At 38.2% G+C, this 23,791-nt stretch overlaps 1 protein-coding gene across 2 annotated transcripts; it reads right to left on the bottom strand.

Moving 5' to 3' along the window:
• Window positions 1-41: 41 nt before the first annotated feature.
• On the bottom strand, window positions 42-23,581 carry Mix23 (mitochondrial matrix import factor 23). Of its 2 annotated transcripts, XM_070030086.1 has the most exons (5): window positions 23,467-23,581; window positions 10,725-10,850; window positions 7,928-8,074; window positions 2,487-2,546; window positions 42-341 (listed from the first exon to the last, which is right to left on the bottom strand). In XM_070030086.1, the coding sequence occupies exons 1-5, from the start codon at window positions 23,515-23,517 to the stop codon at window positions 291-293; spliced, it is 435 nt and encodes a 144-aa protein (XP_069886187.1). In that variant the 5' UTR covers window positions 23,518-23,581; the 3' UTR covers window positions 42-290. The 2 variants fall into 2 exon arrangements, with proteins under 2 accessions (XP_069886187.1, XP_069886188.1); XM_070030087.1 differs by lacking the exon at window positions 10,725-10,850 and having other exon boundaries at window positions 23,467-23,550.
• Window positions 23,582-23,791: the final 210 nt, after the last annotated feature.

The following is a 23,791-nucleotide window of genomic DNA, read 5'->3' as shown; positions in this document are numbered from 1 at the left end:
ACTTATTGTCTCAATTTGGAAAGCCATCAAATAAATATATACACCAAGTCAGAAAATTATTTTAATACTTACAAAACATCTTTTTTTATAGAATCAGTATAAAATAGCAGTTGATTACTCATAATTATTAGAATTACTCAGACTTGGGGTCTTGGCTAAGTGGGGCTGAAATCAACAAAAGGACTTGGACTGTTGGCTCAGAAATCATTTAGGAAGCCCACTCTGTTGATGTCTGTCATGCTTAGCTCTGGTGAGATGACCCAGTCCTTTAGAAAAAAAAAGAATCTCCTTTATTCAGTCTTTGGAGGCTTGAAATGAATTCGGCAGCGTTCATTAAACACCTAGGATATTTAAACAGAAATAAAAATTATTGAGTCATCCTGTAAAATTCAAATCTGGATCTAAATCCAAATTTGACTATTAGCATATTATCATTTCTGCTTCAGGTCAACAGATTCAGGGAACAGTGGAGTTTCGTCAGGAGGCTAACTGTACATAAGATAATTTCAATATTCCTAAATTTTTAAATTTAATATTCCTAAATTATATAAAGTTGTATGACTTTTTTGCTTTACCTTGCTTCCTAAAAATCAAAACAAGTAGCATAATATGTTAGAAGAATGACCTATGAATATATGTCATTATTAGACTTATTAAATATAGCTTCAAAGAAATATAGTGCTCAAAAGAGAGTGAGAAAGCTTTTTCTTTTTTTCTTTTGCTGGTCCTGGGGCTTGAACTCAGGGCTTGGGCACTGTCTCTGAGTCCCTTTTGTTTATAGCTAGTATTCTACCACTTAAGGCTTCTTTTATTGGAGATAAGAGTCTTACGGAAGTCCTGCCCCAGCTGGCTTTGAACTGTGATCCTGAGATTTAAGCCTCCTGAGTAGCTAGGATTATAAGTGAGAGCCACTGGTGCCCAACTTAAGGAACTTTTTATATTCTAATTTGAAAACATCTTCACTATGTACTAACATGTGGTATAACATGTTTGGATAGGAGAGATGTACACATAAAAGTTAGAAAAAAAGAATATGCTAGAAAATAGATATGAGGCAGAATTTCTGCTGTATATACTTTAATTCTCGAGTCAGGGTCTCAATTTGTAGTTAAGACTGGCCTTAAATGTATCTGCTACATAACAGACTGGATTAAAACTTGTTAGCCTCCTGCCTCAGCCTTCCAAGTGCTACTATCTTCTTTGGCAAACTGGATAGGAAAAAGAAATGTCATAAAGCAAAGAACGTCAATTTGGATTCTGGAATTCATTCAAGACTCAATATGTTATGACTCTGTTTTTGTTCCAGATTGATGTAATTATTTAATGACAAAGGAAAATAACCATATGGAACAAACTGGTTATAAACAGTAGGCAGAAGATGACTTTGCTTATAATAAGAAAGTTAGAAGAATGTACATACATGAAAAACTGGAAAGCTATATCCCAAAATACTAATAATATTAGTTTTTAATGATTAAATGTGTATTTTCAAAAATAATTATTACTGAAACTAGGAGAGAACTAGGGAGATAAAATAGTTATTAAAAGGAAGAAGTCATGGACTGGGAAGGTGGCTCAGTGGTAGAGTGCTTGCCTTACATGCATGAGGTCCTGGGTTCGATTCCTCAGCATCATATAAGCAAAAAGAAAAAAAGCCAGAAGTGGTGCTGTGGCTCAAGTGGTAGAGCACTAGCCTTGAGCTGAAGAGCTGAGGGACAGTGCCCAGGCCCAGAGTTCAGGCCCCACGACCGGACCCAAAAAAAATAAAAAATAAATAAAAGGAAGAAGTCAGGAATCTAAAAAGCTAAGCCAGTGCTCAGTAGCAGGATATAAACCTCACATGTCCAGCCAAGAAAACAGCAGTCAAGCCAAGAACACTGTTCTTTTCACCTTTTGGAAAAGGGTAAATGTCTATACTTTTTCAGAAAACTAAAATCATAATTTTGTGAATTTTAACTATATGTGAAGTCCTAGGATCTGGGACCCCAATCCAGTTGCTAAATAGAACCACAAAGGTAGCAATGAGGAGTCAGAGCATCTATAAACAGTCTTATTACTAGGTGCCAGCAAAAATATATGCGATGTAAAGCTTCATAATCAGATGTTAGAGAAGCACCTAACGCAGTAGCTGATGAGATTAAGATTGGTGTGAAGTAACTAACTGAAGGTTCTCAGTTTCCTAGACTAAAAACTTTAGATATCAAATGTCTATAAATTAATATTAGGAGACAAAAGAAATGTTTCCGATTCTGTTACCTTGGCAGGTCAAAAATTCTCTCACATACTTGCAAAACTGTTACAAGCTGTATCTACACTGAGTTTAATTGCAGCAGCCCAACCACCACTCGGAAAAGTTAAAGCCCCAGGGGTGCTCATCAGTGAAGGATCTCTGCTTTCTATGGAGAGCTGCCAAGCACTATTTTGTCCCATTCTTTGGTTGTGCTATTTCCCTCCTACTTGTCTGTAAGAACCAACATTATTTATACCTTCCAGCTCCTGTCATTTACCACTTCTTCAACATTGAGTTCTGACTGCATCCATTTCAACTGTAAGAAAGGAGAAAAATTGAAGTTATGAGTGGAAAGAGCTAAACCAAGCTTTAACATTTTCACAACAAAAGCAGATACTACTCTTATTAACTGTTAGTGGTATAGATTTGGGGGCCTTCTTTGATACAATCATCTCATTCCATATCAATTATAAAATTCTATGGAACAATAGTTCTCAAAACTTTGCCCAAGCAGTTAACAGAAGATAAACAAATGAACAATAAACTTATTTTTAATAAGTTCAATCTTTTTTTTTTTTTTTTTGGGTCCGGTCGTGGGACCTGAACTCTGGGCCTGGGCACTGTCCCTCAGCTCTTCAGCTCAAGGCTAGCACTCTACCACTTGAGCCACAGCGCCACTTCCGGCTTTTTTCTTTTTGCTTATGTGGTGCTGAGGAATCGAACCCAGGGCCTCGAGCATGCAAGGCAAGTGCTCTACCACTGAGCCACCTTCCCAGCCCAATAAGTTCAATCTTATTCAATCATGGAAATATAGAAAATGAGCCATAATATGACAAAAAGGAAAAAGTCTGATCAATCTTAGTCATGAGACTGTGAAAAATTTTAGTACACAGAAATATAGTACATTTTCAGTGGGAGTATGACATGTCAGGTAACTTCCATGACAATATTTATCAAAATGTGTATTAAAGCTGAGTGCCAGTGTTCATACTTGTAACCCAGTACTTCTGAGGCTGAGAGCTGAGATCCTTGGCACAAGCCAGCACAGACAGAAAAGTCCTTAAGACTCCATCTCCAAATAACCAGTAAAATGCTGGACTGGAGGTATAGCTCAAGTGGTAGAGCACCAGCTTTGAGCAAGAAAGCCAAGCAATAGCACAAAGCCCTGAGTTCAAGCCCTAAAACCAGCATGCATGCACATGTGACCACACACACACACACACACACACACACACAAACACACACACACACACAAACACACACACACACAAATTCACATGTCCTTGAATACAAAAATTCTAGTTCTAGAAATTGAAAATATAACTACATACTTGCAAAGAAAGTCCAGATGAATAAATAAGGACAAGAAAGCAGCATACTGATTTGGATAAAGAATTAAGAAAACAAAAATCTGGAAGAAAACCAGAAATAGGAAGGAGAATATATAGAAAGATAACATAATATTTCTGATCACAAATGATTAGAAGGGATTGAAAGGAGAGAAGTTTTAGGAGGAGACAGTTTTAGGAAAGAGTTTGAAAATATTCAGGAAAAATAGGAGAGAGAGAAAAAAAAGCATAAAGTATAGGTACTTTAGGTTAAATGTGTCACGGATCTTCAGGAAGAACAGGCTAGAGGGCCAGACAAGATCTGGGCAACCACAGCATGGCACCCGTGCCAAAGATTCAGACCAAATCAAGAGACAGATCAGGCTGAAGAAGACTTGAGAAATCTGCATGTGATGAAATCTAACGACTGTTCCCTTCATAGGCTTAGAGTTGGTACCAAAGTATAGGCAGATATGAATGGCAGAAATGTGGACTTAAGGGAAAGATTTCTGCAAAAGGATCCTGTGATACAAGGTAGAAACAAACCTGAACAAGCCCCCAGGCAGTCCCCTGAACTATACAACCAAAAGTCTTACTAAGTCTGTCAAGCTCTAAACTGATTGCTAAAGAAATAACTTAAGAACGAAAAAAAACTCTTCAGTTGAAGAACAGAATGTGATAATATACCACTAAGAGTTTTCATAACTGCTTTCAAATATTTAAAGGGATGTCATGGAAAAAAAGGGTACAGTTTACATAATTTTCTCATTTCACAAGGGGACAGGTATGTGTAATTAACAAAGAGAAAACTGACAGAGAAAAGACAGAGTCCTCTGTCCTCCTGCCCCAACACCTTGCCCTTAACCATGGGCTGAATAAAGGGCAGAAACCACTGGCTAATGACATAAGAAGATTCATTCAACAAGTCCCAGAGACTCAAGAAAAAAGTAAAGGAATTGTTACTGTGTGCTATGTCAGTTCCTTAATACACTATAAAATTTAATCTTCAGGGGCTGGGAAGGTGGCTCAGTGGTAGAGCGCTTGCCTTGCATGCATGTGGCCCTGGGTTTGGTTCCCCAGCACCACATAAGCAAAAAGAAAAAAGCCGGAAGTGGTGCTGTGGCTCAAGAGGTAGAGCGCTAGCCTTGAGCTGAAGAGCTGCCAGGCCCAGAGTTCAGGCCCCACGAACAGACGCCCCCCCCCCCAAAAAAAAAAAACAACTGAATCTTCACATAAATGGAAACATCCACTTTGTAGACAGAAAATCAGAACTTACAAAGAAATTATATCTTTAAGTTTATAACTTGTCTCTTCCTCCTGCTCTATTTAGAACACTGTAGATATTACAGCAAGTTCTAATTAATTGCGGCAGTATTACAAACAAACTTTCAGCTCTGAGATGTTTCTTTTGGGTCTTAAATTTGGGTCTTATTTTTGAGTCTTAAATAGGTAAACCATTTATCAGAGGCCATTAATAGGTGAAAACAGATAAAGGGTTCCAACCAGGATGGTACATTTTCTGAGTTAAGGATTTGGTAGAAAATAAGGGACTTTTAGTCTGGCATCTCTGAATATAAAATATACTTACAACAACCTAAATTTACCTATTAGTAACAGAACCCAAAGTTAGAAGAGAGGGTTAAAGTCACAGGTCTACCACTTACTTTGGGATGTCAGTTCTGAATCTTGGATTCCTTATACAGAAAACCATTTTAAGAGCTCTCTTATTCTGGTCTCATAATCTGCATGGCAAACTTGAAGAAAAAAAATCACTTTTCCCTATTTCTGGATGCAATTAATTTTTGCCCTCTCTTCCTACAACATTATATGCTGGAAAACAAACCTCATATAACTCACTGATTACTTTCTAATTCCTTCTTTGTAGCTGGTGTCCTAGTAATTCTTTCCAGGCATAATGGTAAATGGACAGATCAGAGGGCTAACGAACAGTTAAATGTGGCATAATTACTCCTAAATACTCACTGCTTTAATTCTGAACTTTGCTCTGTACAGTCAAGAGTTACTCTATTTTCTGACTTGTACTTAAAATGAGCTTTCCGTTTCTGATTTAAGAGTTCTGTCCTGCATTTTCCTTTAGAAATAATCTTCAAGGAACACAAAATCCAAAGCTACCTACACTTAGCTCAGCCTTATATAAATAATGTATATGCCATCATACTGAGGGTAGGGTGAGCCAACAGAGCCAAAATTCACCAGGTAAAGAGCCTACTTACTGATGCATGAGCAGGTATGGAGTTTAAACCTAAGACAGTGATCATAAACAAAGCAAGCAGCAGACAGTGGTTAAGGTGTGTGTCTAGTCAACTGACAGGATGAAAAATCTAGCCACATCTACTAAATAAAGGGCAAATTTCACAACTAGTATGAATCACATGATTCTGTTCCACCGGCATATTTTAAAATACAGACAAGATTTTGATAATTAGTGATCACCTAAGAAAAAGTCTCTGTTATTAAGAAATAACAAACGTTAAGGGTGAAGGGGTACAATATGTCTAACACACCCTCAAACATGATGAGTTAATTCTAATTATGTGTGTAGTGTGTGGTGAGAGGGAAGAGAGAGGAGGGCAGGAAAAGTTAAGAGAAGGAAAAAGAGGGCAGGAAATGGGATTGTAAAGTAGGTGGAACAAAATGTAAACAATAAGAGAATATAGGCAAAAGGTACATGGCAGTTCCTTATAATTCTTTGTAACTTTCGATTTTGAAATTATAAAATATAGCCAACCTGCTTTAAGTTCTACCTCTGTTGATTCAAACAATTGTGTATGAAAAATCTTTGGGAAGAAAATTACATGTACTTAATAACACATGTATTGTAATTATTTTCTATTTCAATTTTGTTGTATTTTTTTTTATGGTACAATGGTTTGAACACTTGCTCAACAGTAGTTATACCATTTTTGTCATACACTCCTGCCCTTATCATTATTTTCTAAACAATAAGCTAACAATTATGTAGCATTTCCATTATATTAGGTATTATAGGTAACCTACAGGTGGTTTAAAATACAAGGGAGAATATGCATGAGATTTGCAAATACTATGCCTCTTTGTACAAAGGACTCAATAATCTGTGGATTTTAGTATTAATGGTGGCTGGAGAATAGGGTCCTGGAAGTAACTTCTAACACAGAGGGACGACTATATGCTGTATATTTCAACATACAATGACTATAAGGAAACAGATATGCTATGTTAATTATATTCTAAGGCTTATACTCTAGATACATTATGTTTATCAAGGGAAAATAAGACTTCCTTTCAGGTAATCCTGGGTGTGGATTTCCTTCCTAATTTCTTTTTTTTCGGTTGTGGGCCTTGAACTCTGAGCCTGTTTGCTATCCCTCAGCTCTTCAGCTCAAGGCTAGTGCTCTAACACTTGAGCCATGGCACCACTTCTGGTTTTCTGGTGGTTAATTGGAGCTAAGAGTCTCATGGATATTCCTGTCTGGGCTGGCTTTGAACTGTGATCCTTAGATCTCAGCCTCCTGAGTAGCTAGGATTATAGACATGAGCCACCAGTGCCCAGCTACCTACCTACTTTCTTAAAAGCAAAAAACTGCAGGGATGTTGGATAGTGCGACAAAGATGGTTCAAAGAGCCAAAGACCCATTATGAGGTAATACTAGTGTATCTAATTACACTCAAATAATACTATATTTGTTTTTTGTTTGTTTGTTTTTTGGGTCCGGTCGTGGGGCCTGAACTCTGGGCCTAGGCATTGTCCCTCAGCTCTTCAGCTCAAGGCTAGTGCTCTACCACTTGAGCCACAGCACCACTTCTGGCTTTTTTTCTTTTTGCTTATGTGGTGCCGGGGAATGGAACCCAGGGCCTCATGCATGCAAGGCAAGCGCTCTACCACTGAACCACCTTCCCAGCCCCAAATAATACTATATTTGTATGGCTCAAAATGATAGCCTAAAGTTAAGTAATTTCCAGATTAAAGTTGAGTAATTTCTACAGATTTCTACAGAATTAAATCTAAAGTAAGATTTTCAAAATGCATTATTTCAAGTTAATCATCAAAAAGTAGATACGAATATGGTATGATGTTGATCTATACTGATCCTCTGTACTATACAGCAGAGACCAAATAAAGGAATGAATATGAAAAATGGTTGCATGCTTATTTTGCCTAAAACTATTATACTATATCTGCTTGTGAAATGCACATGTGCTTATTAACATATTCCTGAATGTAGTAAGATGAAAACTCACTAAACAGAAATCATTAATCTCCTTGTCACTTTAAATAAAATATACAAGCTTATCTTACTTAAAATAAAAAGTGCCTTTTTTGAAGGTTATAAAACCTTTGCTTGAGAATAAATTTGGTTCAACTTACCTTTGTCTGTTCTTTTCTAAGTTGCTTTAATAATGTTAAATCATCCAAATTCTTCTCTCTTTCTTCTCGGAGGTGTTTTACTACTGCTGAAGTCTGCGCTATGCAATTTTTTATAACTTTGTCCCTACTGGCATGAGCTGACATCAACTAAAAGAAGGAATAAAATGGGGAAAAGAAATCACATCAGTTCATCACATTTTGATATTTAAAAATCCTGACTGAAACTTCAGAAATTAATATTTTCTAAAACAATTTTTAAAAACCGAATGCATAGTTGAGAAGACTGTGTTGAATCCACTAAACCACCTTAAAACAGATAAAAGGTGGTAGTGCCTACGAACTCTGAATGTTTTTTTCCTCCATACACTTCCAGTAGTTAGCTGTGGTGCCCTTGCTGGATTTTTCACTTCAGACTCCTTTGGCCACTGTTGCTGTCTACCCTCATATTTAGGTGTTCTTGTATCCTGCATCTACCCACTCCTTGGGGCACTTATTACTATTCCTCCTCTCTTTTTAATCCATTCAATTTTTTTTTTCAGTCTTATACGGTCAACAGGAGAAGAGATTAAGTGATTTGGAGATCTTAGTTACAATAAAAATAAAAACTGTTTTATGTAAGCATGGCTGGGACCTACTGGTTCATGCCTATAACCTTAGCTACTTGGAATGCTGAAAATAGGGAGGATCATGGTTTGAGGCCAGTTCAGGCAAAAAATTTCTGAGATTCCAATAGCTGGTTGCAATGGTCTACACTTGACATCCTAAACTATGTGAGAAGCCTAGTTTGGGAAGACTGAGGTTTCAGGGTATCCTAGGCAGAAAAGTCTGTTAAGAATCCATCTCATGGTTTAGGAGTGATGGGTGACAATGTTGTTAGAAACCTTGTATTCATATATTGTTTTGTAGAATGGGAACTTCTTTGTACAACTACTTATAGATAATAATAAAAGAATCCACCTCAATGGAAAGAAGCTTGTCATGGTTGCCTGTCTCCTCAGGTAGGGCAGGAAGCATAAAAGAGGGGAGTTAAGGTATAGGCACATGCCTAGCTAGGAAGTACGATCTCATAAAAAATAACCAGTACAAGCTGGGTGCCAGTGGCTCACACCTATAATCCTAGCTACTCAATAGGCTGAGACCTGAAGGACTTTTGGATAAAGTCAACCTGAGCAGAAAAGTCCAGGCGACTCCATCTCTAAAACAACCATGAAAAAGATGACTGGTGGCACAGCTCAAGTAGTAGAGTGTCAACTAAGCAAGTATAATGACCTGAGTGCAAACTGGTACCATCAAAAAATAAAGGAGCAATAAAGTCAGCAATACAGTGCCTGCTGGGCAACCATTAGGCTCTGAGATCAAGTCTACTATCCCCTCCAAAAGAAGGGAACATACAGGAAACACAGATTAGTACTTGTGACAATTGTGTGTGGTGACTGAAAGTAAGGATATCTGACAAAACTCTTTCATAACCTCCACCTGTTAAACCAAATTAACGAAATATTTATCATCTTTTTCTTTTCTTTTTCAGTCATGGGGCTTGAACTCTGGGCTTGGGCGCTATCCCTCAGCTCTTCAGCTCAAGGTGAGCACTCTACCACTTGAGCCACAGCGCCACAGTGGTTTATTGGAGATAAGAGTATCACAGACTTTCCTGCCCAGGCTGGCTTTGAACTGAGATCCTCAGATCTCAGCCTCCTGAGTAGCTAGGATTACAGGCGTGAGTCACTGGGCGCCTGGTTTCTTTTTTCTTTTTTTTTAAACCAAGGTATAATGGTCTTTTTTCAAGCACACTCCCATGATCACAGACAAATTTCTTTCTCTGTTTTATTATAGTCAGATTTGCAGATACCTCAAACATTTGTATTTGTAAAGGGCAGTTTTGAGTTTGTAGATTTGTTTGGTAATGACACTTTATGTTTATGTTGGGATAAAGACCGTAAAGCTAAGATTTTAAGGGTATGTGATGTGATGTGATATGTTGGGAGAATCTAGCTCACTGAAATTCCTTTACATTTTCTATGAGTATAGTTTTGATATTTGGAATTTCTAGAACTCATGCTTCATAGTAACTTTATATATAAACTCCTATGATGGACACTAGCTCAGGGACTAAGCAAGTCAGGGAGACTGAACAACCTGGATATTTCATAGATTTCTCAACTAGGACAATACTTAGTAGAACTCAATGGTACTTACTAGTTGGGCACTTTGCAAGCCCAATCTGAAATAAATAATAATGGTGGCTATTACTATTATTGTATATAAAAATAAAACTTAGTACAGTAAGCATTTTATATCTTCTTACTTATTACCCTGATTATCTTACAAATGACTACCATACTACTTACAAGTAAGGAAACAGAGGCAGAGATTATATAACATGTTCAAGGTCACCTACGTAGGACAAAGCAAAGCTGAGATTTAATATACTTCTGGAATCCATGTTGTAAATCATGATACTATAAACCTCTATCTTATTAGAAAGATAACAAAAATGAAGTGAGCTGTCAACCTTAAGAGTACATTTCACCTTGTGCACAAAGTCTCCTTCTTAAGTTAAAAACAAAGAGGCTAAAAAATGATTCCTCTTATTTCTCAAACTATCACTTCACAGATTTATCCATGAGATCCAACTTTGTTTCAGTTTGTAGAACCTGTTCTAACTTTTTATATAAATCCCCAGGTAGGCAAGGAACCATTAAGTGTTTATTCACAATTTAGATATATGTCAAAGGATTTCTTATGCAAAGAAAGGCATAAAATAAGCACAAAAGTGAGACTCAAAAGATACACTTACAGACTCATAAAGTTGTTTACAGGTTTGGCTGGCATCAATTTTCCCTGCAAAGGAAGCTGTTGGGACCGTCGTGTTTAATTCATGTACTATTCTGTCATCAATTGTCCTCATCACCTTGAGTAATTCCTATATATATTTAAAATAAAAGACTATTACCTGAACAATATGTTCAATGATAAAAAAAATTTAAGCAAAAAATAAAGTCTTGGATATTTCACAATCCTTTCTATTTAGAAGTGAGGAAACAAAGCCAAATATAGTACATTCATAAGAAAATCTTTATTACAAAGATAGGTAAATTATGTATTAATAACTCTAACAGTGGGCACCAACTTTTTGTGGTTCAGCTGTGACCATCTTTACGTTTAAGACTGCTTTGCTCATATTTAAATTCCATTTGCTGGCATGGTGTTTAGCAAACAGTATGTTTTTCCTATTCCACCCTATAGCTTAAATGGCTTCTCATGAACTTAATTATTACACATTCTCCATAAACACTGGCATAACTGTTTGCTCTATTTCCTCTTACCTATCATTACAAAATACATTGAAAAATATACAAAAAGCTATTACTAGTAGTTAGTAGGAAACTGTCCAAAATTCTAATGTAATCTAGGTTTTCACTTGATACTTTTTTCCTATGATAGTATTATTGTTAAATTTTATTTTATTGTAAAGATGCTGTACAGAGAGGTAACAGTTACATGAGTAAGGTAATGAGTACATTTCTTGTCGAACATTGTTACCCCCTCCTTTTTCTCCTACTATCCCTTCCCTCCCACACCTCCCCTGTTACATGACCCCACCAAGTTGTAAAGTTCATTTCCAACAGTGTCTTGTGAGTTATCATTGTTGCAATGGGTCATTCTGTGTCCTTGTTTCAGCATTCTGTCATTCCCCTTTCCTCCCAAATTAGATATATGTATATACGAGATGCAGGGTACCAAAATCAAATACAGTGACAACAGGGATATACCATGGGGGGAAAGAACATACAAAAGAAACAAACAAAAAAATCACACAGTACATCAAAAACAACAACGACAAAGAAAAACTTCTTGTGTCCGTATCTTGGGGTTCATTTTGCTTAGCATGATCTTTTTTTTTTTTTTTTTTTTTTTGGTATTCAGATAAGGGGTAGGTTTATTCAGTAGACCTGCTGGGACCAGGCAAGGTTGGCACTCCACGTGGCTGGGAAAGAGAGGAGAGAGAGGAAAGAGCTAGAGCTAGAGCAGAGAGAGAGAGCAGAGAGAGCTAGAAAAGAAGAGCAAGAGCAAGAGCAAGAGCAAGAGAGGAAGAGCAAGAGCAAGAGCAAGAGCAAGAGAGCGTAACTGCACCAGCATGCATGTGGTATTCAGAGAGCAGAGAGAGAGAGCAGAGAGAGCTAGAAAAGAAGAGCAAGAGCAAGAGCAAGAGAAGAAGAGCAAGAGCAAGAGCAAGAGCAAGAGCGCTTAGCATGATCTTATATGGTCATATGTACATAGCTTTTGAGCTTTTCTGTTCATCTGCTAAGATTATCCTAGAAGTATACTAATTATCGCAAATAAGGGAAACCACGGAACCTGTTTTTCTTTGGGTCTGGCTTACTTCAGTTAATATAATTTTTTCCAAGTCTTTCTACTTCCTAACAAATGGGGCGATGTCATTCTTTCTGATGGAAGCAAAGAATTTGTGTGTGTATTTTTTTCTTGATACATTCATCTACTAAGGTGCATCTGGGTTGGTGCCATATCTTAGCTATGGTGAATAATGCTGTGATAAACATAGTTGTTCTAGTAGCTTTAGAATGACCTTGTTTGTGATCATTTGGGTAAAATGCCCAGAAATGGGCTGGGTCACAGAGGAACTCTATGTATGAAAAGTTTAAAAACCTGAAAAAGGAAATTAAAACAGAACTAGGGAAGCGGAAAAACCTCCCATGCTCCTGGACTGGGAAGATTAGCATTGTGAAAATGGCAATACTGCCACAGGCCATCTACAAATTTAATGCAATACCCATCAATATCCCAACTTCATTCTTCAATGAAATAGAAGAATCCAAAAATTCATATGCAACAATAAAAGACCCCAAATACTAAAAACAAACCTTAGCAGAAAGATCAGTGTTGGAGGAATACCAATACCAAACTTCAAACCCTTCTACAAAGCCATATTAACCAAAACAGCTTGGTACTAGCACAAGAACCGAACTGAGGACCAATGGAATAGAACTGAAGACCCAGAAATGAACCCACAGACCTACAGCCACCTAATCTTTGACAAGGGAGCTAAAAAAATTAAATGGAAGAAAGACAGCCTCTTTGGCAAACAGTGCTGGTAAAATTGGTTAAACACCGTAGAAATACTAAAGTTAGATCCTTATAAACCACCCTGTACCAAAATCAAGTCTAAATAGATCAAAGACCTCAAAGTAAAAGCAGACAACCTGAAAACATTACATGAAGGAATAGGAGAAACTCTAGGTCTCCTTGGCACAGGCTGAAATTTTCTTAATAAAGACCCAGAAACACAACCAATCCAAAGAAAGGTTGGACAAATGGGATTGCATGAAACTGTAGAGCTTCTGCACAGCAAAGGACATAGCTAGCAGGATCAATACAAAGCCCACAGATTGGGAGAAGATCTTCACTAGGCATACAACAGACAAAATATACTAAGAACTAAAATATACTTAGAACTCAAAATAAATCCCCCAAAACAAAACCTCAAAGGAACAACCGCCCCAATAATAAGTGGGCTAAAGACTTAGAGAAACTTCTCTGAAGAGGAAATAAGAATGGCCAGTAGACATATGAAGAAATGCTAATCAAAACAACATTGAGATTCCAATTCATCCTAGTTAGAAGGGCTATAATAAAAAAAATCTAATAATGACAGATGCTGGAGAAGATATGGCCAAAAGGGAACCCTACTGCACTGTCAGTGAGAATGTAAACTTATTGAACCGCTTTAGAAAGCAATATGGAGGTTCCTCAAAAGCTAGTATTATTTTTGTGATTAAAAAAAAAACTAAAACAAAACATACTGCCAGGAAAGAAATAAAACTTCATTAGTTTTCTATTCATAGAACAAGTAGGAATTATCTAGTAACCCTTTCTAGCTTACATTTCACAAGCCTCTCCTCAAGAAGCCACTAACTCTTTAACAAGGGGGTGGGGAGACAGGGAGAGAAAAGAAAAATAATGCCTAAAAGGCAGGAAACTTAAGATCGCTGAGTGGCTGGGGGTTTAGCTCAGTAGTAGAACATGTGCTAGGGCTCTGTGTTCCACCTCTGGGAGAGAAGGAATAAAGAAGGTAGAAGGAAAGGAAAGGAGGCAGACAAATATTTGAACAGCACAGCTTCTTCTTCCCAAATTAAGACCGGAATACTAAAGACTGGACACTAGCTACATTCTGCAGTTAACATAAACTCTGGGACAGAAATTTAACATTATGCCCCTCCTTTTTTGATGGTTCCTTAAATTTATAAACAACAAGGGCTGAGGGCATAGCTCAAAGGGTACAGCACCAGCCTAGAAACTGTAAGGCCTTCAGTTTAAACCCCTGCACCATCAACAAACAGCAAACAAACAAAATAAAAACAATTCAAGTTCATTGAAAAAAAAATCAAGAAAACAGATCTGCATTAAGCTAGGAACATAATTACTATTGAAAACATCCAAGTTAACATTTGTTATTAATATGTATAAAAGCAGATTTGCTTGACTGTAGCTGTCAACATACCATTCTATTTCTTTGATTAAACAAATCCACAACTGAAACTAATTCCTTCCATTTCTTATTTACTAAGATTAAAGTATTACTTTCATTTCAGAAAAATTAGAAAAGTTTTAGATAAAAATTATCCGAAGTTAATTATTATCAATATATTAACAGATATCCTTTGTTTTTTTTGCACATTGCAAATATTCTATCCTGTGAAGCTACTACAAAGTGTTTACAATTATTACCATTTAGTCCATTCAATGCAAGACTGTAATTAATCTTTAATTACTGACTAGAACGGCCTTTCCAAATTCTTACAAAAAAGCTTGTAATTCAGACTAACAAAACTCAAGCAAGCCCAGCACCAGTGGCTCACATTTGTGATCCTAGATACACAGGAAGCTGAGATCTGAAGACCATGGTTCAAAGCCAGCATGGCAGGAAAGTCTGTGAGACTCTTAACTCAAATTACCCACCAGAAAAACCAGAAGTGGCACCATTGCTCAAAGTGGTAGAGCACTAACTAGTCTTGAGCAAAAAGAGCTCAGGGACAGAGCCCAGACCCTAAGTTCAAGCCCTATGTGTGCCTGGGGGTGGAGGGGGTGGAGGGAGGTGGAAACAAACTCAAGCAAGTGGGGATCTAACACAAACTTTGTCTCCCTTTCCTGAATCTTTCTGTTTTTATTGATAGTATTTTCTGTAAGCTGGAATTCTTAAGGTGATAATCCAAACATATACAATGTCCATAAATGGGGAGGGGTGAGGAAAAAAACCACAATGATTAGGTTTGAAGCTTAGGTAATTGATTAGGATCATAAAAGACAGGGGAAGGAAAAGATTTGGAAGGAATGGGAAGATCTAGTTCTCTCCTGACTCACAGAACCTTTGACAATATTGCGAATTATTATTAACTGTATCAGTGGAATTGTTTAAAATGGTAATCTTTCAGAGTCTGTAATATTCACAAAGAAAAAAAAAAGGTGATTCCCATAATATACTTTGAAATAGTGTTGTTAGGGTGGGTCAAGCGGCAGTAGACTGTATTGTTGAAACAAGAATGATGGTGAATTGTTGGAGCTAGGGGCTGAGTACTTGGAGGATCAGGATATCGGTGCCCTTTTAGTATGTGTCAAAAAAAATACAAGCATGCACACATATTCTAAAAAGTTCAGTTTGGAACTTAAGTAAGCAACTTGTTAAGCAAAGTAAAAAAATGTACTATCAGACATTTATCAGGATAGAATTATATGAACAAATTGGTTTTACCTCAAGCCATGACACTAGAAGAGAGCACTGGGAGATCAATGGGAACTTTTACACTTCAAAATACAGGAAAAGAACTGTATTATCACAAAAATTAGAGGCGAGGTTTAAATGAGGGGAAGTAAAGTTGAATGTTAATAAGAATCACACATAGTTTGACCATGATAAAAGCTATTTAAATACAATGTTAAATGGGCTGAAAAGTTAATGTGGATTCAGTTTAAAAAAAAGAGTAAGACACAAATGTGTAAGACAAGGCCTACTACTATATTATGTAAAAGGATTTCAGTATTTCCTAAAAACACCAAAAGTTTTAACAATCTTGAGGTTACATGATCAGATTTGTGTCTTAAAAATGATTGCTTAAGTTAAAGTATGGAAAATGGACTGGAAAATGAAAGAGTAGAATTGAAAGTATCAGAAGACCAAGGTAGCAATCTAGGTGAAAGATGACACAGCTTAACCTTTCCTAGGGTTTTACTGACTCTGAACTTTAACCAGTTTTTGAAATTGAACATTGGCTATATTTTAATCACTATAGCCATATCACTCTTCAATAAAACAATTGGGACATACTATTAAGGGCCTTACATAATAGGGATTTGCATTAACCAGGCAATGAATCAATTGACTTTGCAGTCTTATCAACAGGACTTACAAATGTGAACTGAAAAATATATAAAAATTTCTCTGTGTACTAGTGCATTACCAACATATGATCTAAAGTTGGGCTTTCAATACAGTAGACACCAGTATGTGAGGTTAAAATTCAATCAAATTAAAAAAATTTGTCTCTTCAGTTGTACTAGCATATTTAGAGAACTGAAGAAAACGTTACTAGGGTTACCAGATGTAGGTAGCACAAATGTGGAGTATTTCCACCACCACAGAAAGTTCTATCAGATAGTGTTACACTATACAAAACATACTCATAATTGTAAGCTATCTTTAAATGTCACAGAAAAATACAAGGCTAAGAAAATGGGAAAAAATGAGGGGGTAAGCAGTAATATGAAGGAAATAATTTCTTTCAAAATTGGCAAGGGAGAACATAAAGAACTAAAAAATAAATCACTTCTCCAGGCTCATGTTTCCTTATGAGAAAAAGTGCTGGAGCTAATATAGCAACTCCAAGAGGATCTAAAGAAAAAGAGGGGCAGCTCTCAGATTAAGAGCAAATGAATGTATACACAAAAGTATGTATACACAAAAGGTATTGCTATACCATCAATGCCTAGCCCCAATAGCATTCTCTGGCACACATACAAATTCACCAAGAAGACCTATAGAAAAAAATAATTTATCAAAATGAACTCCAGGAAATGGAAACAAAGTTTCTTTCTTTATGGTTTTCTTTTTTTTGTCTTGTTTGTACATTTATGGAGGGGCAAAGGGTAAATAAATGCAGCAGTGGTACTCAGTAGACACTCTGTTGAAAATGAACTTGTGGGGAAGGAAAAACTGGGAGAGAACAAGAGAAGGGGTGACATTGCTCCAAAAGAAATGTACTCTTTCTTGCCAGGCACCAATGGCTCATGCCTGTAAACCACTGTTCAAAACCAGCCCAGGCAGAAAAGTTCCCATGAGACTCTTATCTCCAATTAACCACTCATAAACTGGAAGTGGAGCTGAGGCTCAAAGTGGTAGAGTACTAGCATTGAGAAAAAAGCATTCAGGGACAAGGCCCACAACCGATCAAAAAGAAAAAAAAAGATTCTTTACTTGATTTACGTAACTGTAACCTTGCTGTTTACATCACCTTTATAATAACCATTAAAAAAATAACCAAAAACATATAGAAGACTATTCAAATACATACACACACACACTCACACACACACAATAACTGCAACACATGTCCTTAGAGACAATGTAGTTCTGTTCAGTGGTTTTGTGAAGTTAAATGGTACAGGGTAGGTCCTGGAATCCCTATTGGCTTCTAAACTGTAGCAAAAGATAACTTTTATAGTGCTTCCAGCTTCTCTTAGCATTCATCCTTAAAAATGTGAAGAGATTTGATGTTTTAACAAATGTCTAATTTTAGGCTAACACTTTATTGAGGCATGTTATTAGGAATTGCATTTTAAATTGTGGAGCAAAAAAAAATCTCATCTTATTGGGAAACAATTTACATATCAGGGAAATTCCCATATTTAATAATGGGAGGAGTATAGTAAGTTTTCTATTTCTGTAGTTCATATATAATTTATTCCTATGATTAACCATCAGAAAAGTCTCTTAGTAATTGAGCCAATTTTTAAGGTAAATAGAGGGTGTGGAAAAAGGACATTTGTATGGCTAAAACACAATAGAACCCAAAGAATGATCTGGGAACCCCCTTAACATTTCCACTCCTCTCCCTGTCTTCAGCTATTTAGAAGTACATCCCACTTGAAGGATGCTCTTATCAAACAGAGATTGGTCCTCAAGCCCTGTTTTGACATCAGTGTTCTCACTGTTGCTTTCCATGCTGTTGCTTTCCACACATGATTGCAACTGCCTGAATACTTTGACTACCAGCAGCCATAGGGATAGGAACAGGACAGTCCTGGATACACTACAAAAGGAACCAAGGTGAAGGCTGAAAAGAATCCATTTAGTTTATACTTAAGTATCATATGACTCAAAATAAATTATGAATAAGTAAATCGTCCTAATAGAAGCCCCAAGACATTCTGAGAAGGAATATTCGTTGATTTTGTGGAGATAATTTATGAAGTAGGTCCCAGATTAGTGTCAACAGAAAAAGATTTCAGTACAGCAACAAGCTGAAAAAAAAAAAGCTAACAAATGACAAACCAAATAATGTGTTCAGGAAGTAGTAAAATGAGTCAACATTAGGGTTCAAATATACTGGATGTGGAGGGGCAGGGAGAAAACAAACAAACAAACATGCATCAATACTGGCAGTTGTTAGCAAGTGCTGGTGGCTTACACCTGTTATCCTAGCTACTCAGGAGGTTGAGATCTGAGGATCACAGTTCAAAGCCAGTCCAAGTAAGAAATTTAGACTTCTATCTCCAATTAACGAGCAAAAAAGCCCAAGGTGGAGCTAAGGCTCAAATGGCAGAGCAGCAGCTTTGCAGTCTTGACTGAAAAAACTAAGAGATAGCACTCAGGTACTGAGTTCAAGCTCCAGTACACACACACACACACACACACACACACACACACACACACACACTAACAGCAGTACACACACAGAATAACAGCAGTACACACACACACACAGGTACTGAGTTCAAGCTCCAGTACACACACACACACACACACACACACACACACAGAATAACAGCAGTACACACACACAGAATAACAGCAGTACACACACACACACACACACAGGTACTGAGTTCAAGCTCCAGTACACACACACACACACAGAATAACAGCAGTACACACACACAGAATAACAGCAGTACACACACACACACACACACACACACACACACACACACACACACACACACACACACACACACACACACACACACACACACACACACACACACACACACACACACACACACACACACACACACACACACACACACAGAATAACAGCAGTGGTAAGAAGTATGACCAGGAAGAAGTACTTAAGATTGGAGGCCTGCATTCCAAGTTTAGTACTATCTGAGCTCTAAAGTTCAACATATGGTTTGGAATCTAAAAATCAGAAGGTAACTGTAGGAAGCTATCACATTATGGGTATTAGGTTGAAGGAAGGTTATATTAAAGAAAGAAGTGACTGAAGATAGGAAGGCCTACTGAAAAGCTAGTTACAAAAAATGCCAAGTAGTCCTGAACAAAGCCAGTGACAATAATAATGAATCTTACTAACGTACTTCTTTGATCATCTTGTCCATTACTCAAAAATAACTCCTCAATCTCATACCAGGCATATAAAGCCTTCCTACAACTTGGTTGAAATATCTGTGTAATCCCAATGTGTCTCTGTGTACATTCAAGACTACACAAATTACGCAGATTGTTTATATTGTCCCAATATTGACTGTTTTCTCTAAATGCTATTATGAGCTGTATAATGTCTTGATGGACCAAATATAAAATGGTGGACCCATACTACTGAAGTGGAATTGAATAATTCCTATTACATAGTGACACTGAAGCCACTGTAATATCATAATGCATTCTCAAGTCTGTGTGTGGCAACATGGGTAAATAAAACATTTGTGCTGCCTAGCATATAAAAATATAACACACAGGGCTGGGAAGGTGGCTCAGTGGTACAGCACTTGCCTTGCATGCATGAGGCCCTGGGTTCAATTCCTCAGCACCACATAAGCAAAAAGAAAAAAGCCAGAAGTGGCACTGTGGCTCAAGTGGTAGAGTGCTAGCCTTGAGCTGAAGAGCTGAGGGACAGCGCCCAGGCCCAGAGTTCAGGCCCCACGACCGGACCCCCCCCCTAAAAAAAAAAACACACAGAATTATGTCTAGTACATAATATTTAGCAATGATAATAAATGGCTATTATTAGAGCTTACTATAGTAAGTTATTATATAGCAGATTCACATATTTCCTGATTATTTCATCTCTTGATTATATGAAGAGGTCATGATGAGTGACTTGATCTAAAACATGCACTATGTTTCTATAAGTCCAGTCCATATTTGCACAATTAAATCACCTAATAACACATTTATCAGGATATATCCCCTCTGGTAAGTAACGTATAAGTGAACATAAATTTTTTTTGCATACATACTATTACCACTGTCTATAATACCCTTGGTCCCTTCTACCTAACACTCAATTCAATTATCATCTTAATTTATTTCTCTCTGAACATGTATGGAACTTTATTTGCATCTTCATTTTTTTCAACATGTTTTATATCCTCATTTATATTCTTTCTTTCTTTCTTTCTTTCTTTCTCTCTCTCTCTCTCTCTCCTCTCTCTCTCTCTTTCTTTCTTTCTTTCTTTCTTCCTTTCTTTCTTTCGTCAGTCATGGACTTGAACTCTGGGCTTGGGCGCTGTCCTTGTGCTTTTCAGCTCAAGGCGAGCACTCTACTGCTTGACCCACAGTGCCACTTTTGGTTTTCTAGTGGTTTATTGGAGATAAGAGTCTCACAGACTTTCCTGCCCGGGCTGGCTTTGAACTGTGATCCTCATATCTCAGCCTCCTGAGTAGCTAGGATCACAGGGGTGAGCCACCTGCCCTCGGCAAGTTTCTTGTTTTATATCTTGTTACTAAATTACCCCCAAGTATGTACAGCTGGTAGGTATCTGTTATGGACTGAACTATGTGTCATGATGTCCACACTGAAACTCCTAATCCCCTGGAGACAGGGCCTTTAAAGCCATGATGGCATACACCTATAGTTCCAGCCACAGGAGGGGTTAAGAAAGGTAGAGAGCTTTGAGCCCACTAGTTTTGGGTCAGCCTAGCTAACATAGGAGATCCCATCTCTTAAAAACATATGAAATGAAAGTCATAAGTGATATCTTTATAAGAAGAGAAGCTGCCGGGTGCCGGTGTGTCACGCCTGTATTCCTAGCTACTCAGGAAGCTGAGATCTGAGGATGGAGGTTCAAAGCCAGCCAGGGCAGGAAACTCTGTGAGACTCTTATATCCAATAAACGACCATAAAACTGGAAGTGGCATTGTAGCTCAAGTGGTAGAGCGCTTGCCTTGAGCTGAAGAGCTGAGGGACAGCGCCCAGGCCCAGAGTTCAAGCCCCACGACCGACAAAAAAAAAAAAAAGAGAGAGAGAGAGAAGCTGGTACCAATGGCTCACATCTGTAATGCTAGCTACTCAGGAGGCTGAGATCACGGTTTGTCACCAGCCAGGGTAGGAAAGTCCATAAGACTCTTATCTCGAATTAACCACTAAAAAATAGAAAGCAGAACTATAGCTCAAGTGGTAAAGTGCCAGTCTTGAATGAGAAAACTAAGGAACAGTGCCCAGGCCCTGATTTCAAGCTGCAGTACTGGCACAAAAACAGAAGGAAAAAGAAGAAGAGACACCAAAGGTCCCTCTCCAACTGTGCATAAGTGTAGGAAGTTATATGAAAATATAGTGAGAAAATGACCATCTGCAGGTCAAGAGAGGCCTTAATAAAACCCAAGAGAGGCCTTACCAAAATCCAACACTGATAGTACCTTGATCTTGGACTAATAGCCTCTGAGAAACTAAATTTCTGTTGTTAAGCCATTGAGTCTGTGTCGTGTTGTTATGGAAGCCTCAGTAGAAATACAATGCCTAATAAGTTTAATGAATGTTAAAACGGAACTTAAGACATCCATTTTTGGATTCTTTGGCTATTGTTACTCACTTCTATGAGCTCCTTAACTCAAGTAATGTCATGTGAGAAGGCTAAGGCTACCAATGGGCTGGCAAAACTCAAATATTTAATACACTTCAAATTGTAAGAAATTTGTTTTATCCTACTTAACATTTCCAGCCCCAAGATTTTTGCTGTCCTGTTGAGGGTTAAACCTTGAACCTCACCAATGAGGCAAGTGCTCTACCACTCAACTCTATACCCAGTAAACATTTCCACAAGTATGTGCATTTACCTAGCATTGTTATCACATTAAACTTGGCTGTTCAGATGACTCTTGTCTAAGAATTAGCTCAAGTGAAGAGGGCACAACCACACATAAATTTCTTTGGTCCAATGTCCATTTATGAAGTCAGTCTGCTTATGTTATCTTAGAGAATAACAATACAAACTATTCAAATGGATGGAAGCAGCAAAGAAAATTCTTACTCTAGGTTTACCATTTTTCTTTTTTTTTTTTTTGGGTCCGGTCGTGGGGCCTGAACTCTGGTCCTGGGCGCTGTCCCTCAGCTCTTCAGCTCAAGGCTAGTGCTCTACCACTTGAGCCACAACGACACTTCCAGCTTTTTTCCTTTTGCTATGTGGTGCTGAGGAATCGAACCCAGGCCCTCAGGCATGCAAGGCAAGCGCTCTACCACTGAGCCCCCTTTGCAGCTCCCCATTTTTCTTTTCTGACACTAGATAGGTCAATGAAATGTAAACATATTTTTCAGTAACTTTAAATATATATTTTTAAATGATTTTTAAATTGAACTTTAAACAGCAGGACACATCTGCATTGGAACAAATAACTTTCATAGCAACTCAATCAAATTTAGATCTTTGTTCTTGAATTCACAAGTGAGTAATAAGAACTAGACCTCAGATGTCAGAATATTAAACAGAAAAGCGTATAGAGGCTTTTTTCTTAAATATTACACATTTTTCTCCCCTTGGAGAGTTTAGGCAGGCAATAAATAGCACCAAAACAGATAGTGCAGCATTAATTCTCACAAGGGTACAAACGTTCCGTATATGCAAAACAGTAAATGTGAGCCAGTATTTTATCCTCTTGTGTCAAGTCAACGAGTTCTTTCACTTTCTCCTTTCTCACCAAACCTGCAGGCTTAAAAGGAGGTTAATGGCAGAGGCTGAAAGCTTGAGTTCAGAGAACCCAGAGCATTACCACCCCTACTCGGACTCTGAGCTCGGCTCCACTAACCGCGGAAAGGCTGAACAGTTTCCAGGCGAAGGCCCGGGCGGCACGGGGAGAGCCACCAGCGCCCCGCCGCCCCACCCCGCGGGTGGCCTGGCTACCCAGGGCCAGCCCCGCGCCCCCCATGACCTCCAGGGGCGTGAAGACAAACAGCCTCGGAACGCCGGCTTCTCCCCACACGAGCTTATACTCCCTCCCAACACAGAGCCCGGAAGAGGATCTGAAGCGCTAACGGTAGGAAAAGTTTGCCACCCGAGGAAAATCCTGTCACCTGGAACTCCGCGAACTCCTCACAGTTCACACCGCCACTGGGCGCCGCCATATTGGACAAACGTGAGGACCCCGCTGCAGGCCAATCACCGAGGAGCAGAGGTGCCCGCGGCGCCGCCTGATCAAAAAAAGAAAGAAAGAAAAGAAAGAGAACACGGGTAAACCTAGAGTAACCACTCCCCTGGCCGCCTCCTAGCCATTTCGAGCCCAGTCGTCGTGCTGACTATTCATTCACTCCAACCCCGTTAACGAGACTGAAGTGGCCAAGATGGGATCGTTTACTCCAGTGCCCATCTTCTTACAGAGGGGACACGGTGCACTCCAAC

Source organism: Dipodomys merriami, unplaced genomic scaffold (assembly GCF_024711535.1).
Source record: "Dipodomys merriami isolate MVZ:Mamm:240054 unplaced genomic scaffold, mDipMer1.0.p SCAF_2, whole genome shotgun sequence".
In the NCBI taxonomy this organism is placed as follows: Eukaryota; Metazoa; Chordata; class Mammalia; order Rodentia; family Heteromyidae; genus Dipodomys; species Dipodomys merriami.
Note: the sequence above shows the minus strand (reverse complement) of the source record. Positions and strands in the feature narration are given on the sequence as shown.

Bases quoted from the DNA above. Each gene is read 5' to 3' on its own strand.
- Mix23 (XM_070030086.1), bottom strand. From the start codon at position 23,517: ATGGCGGCGCCCAGTGGCGGTGTGAACTGTGAGGAGTTCGCGGAGTTC. The intron at 8,075-10,724 runs GTAAGTGTATCT...TCCTTCTTTTAG, and splicing joins GTAAACAACTTTATGAGTCT to TTGATGTCAGCTCATGCCAG. The intron at 2,547-7,927 runs GTAAGTTGAACC...CCTTTCTTACAG, and splicing joins TTAGAAAAGAACAGACAAAG to TTGAAATGGATGCAGTCAGA.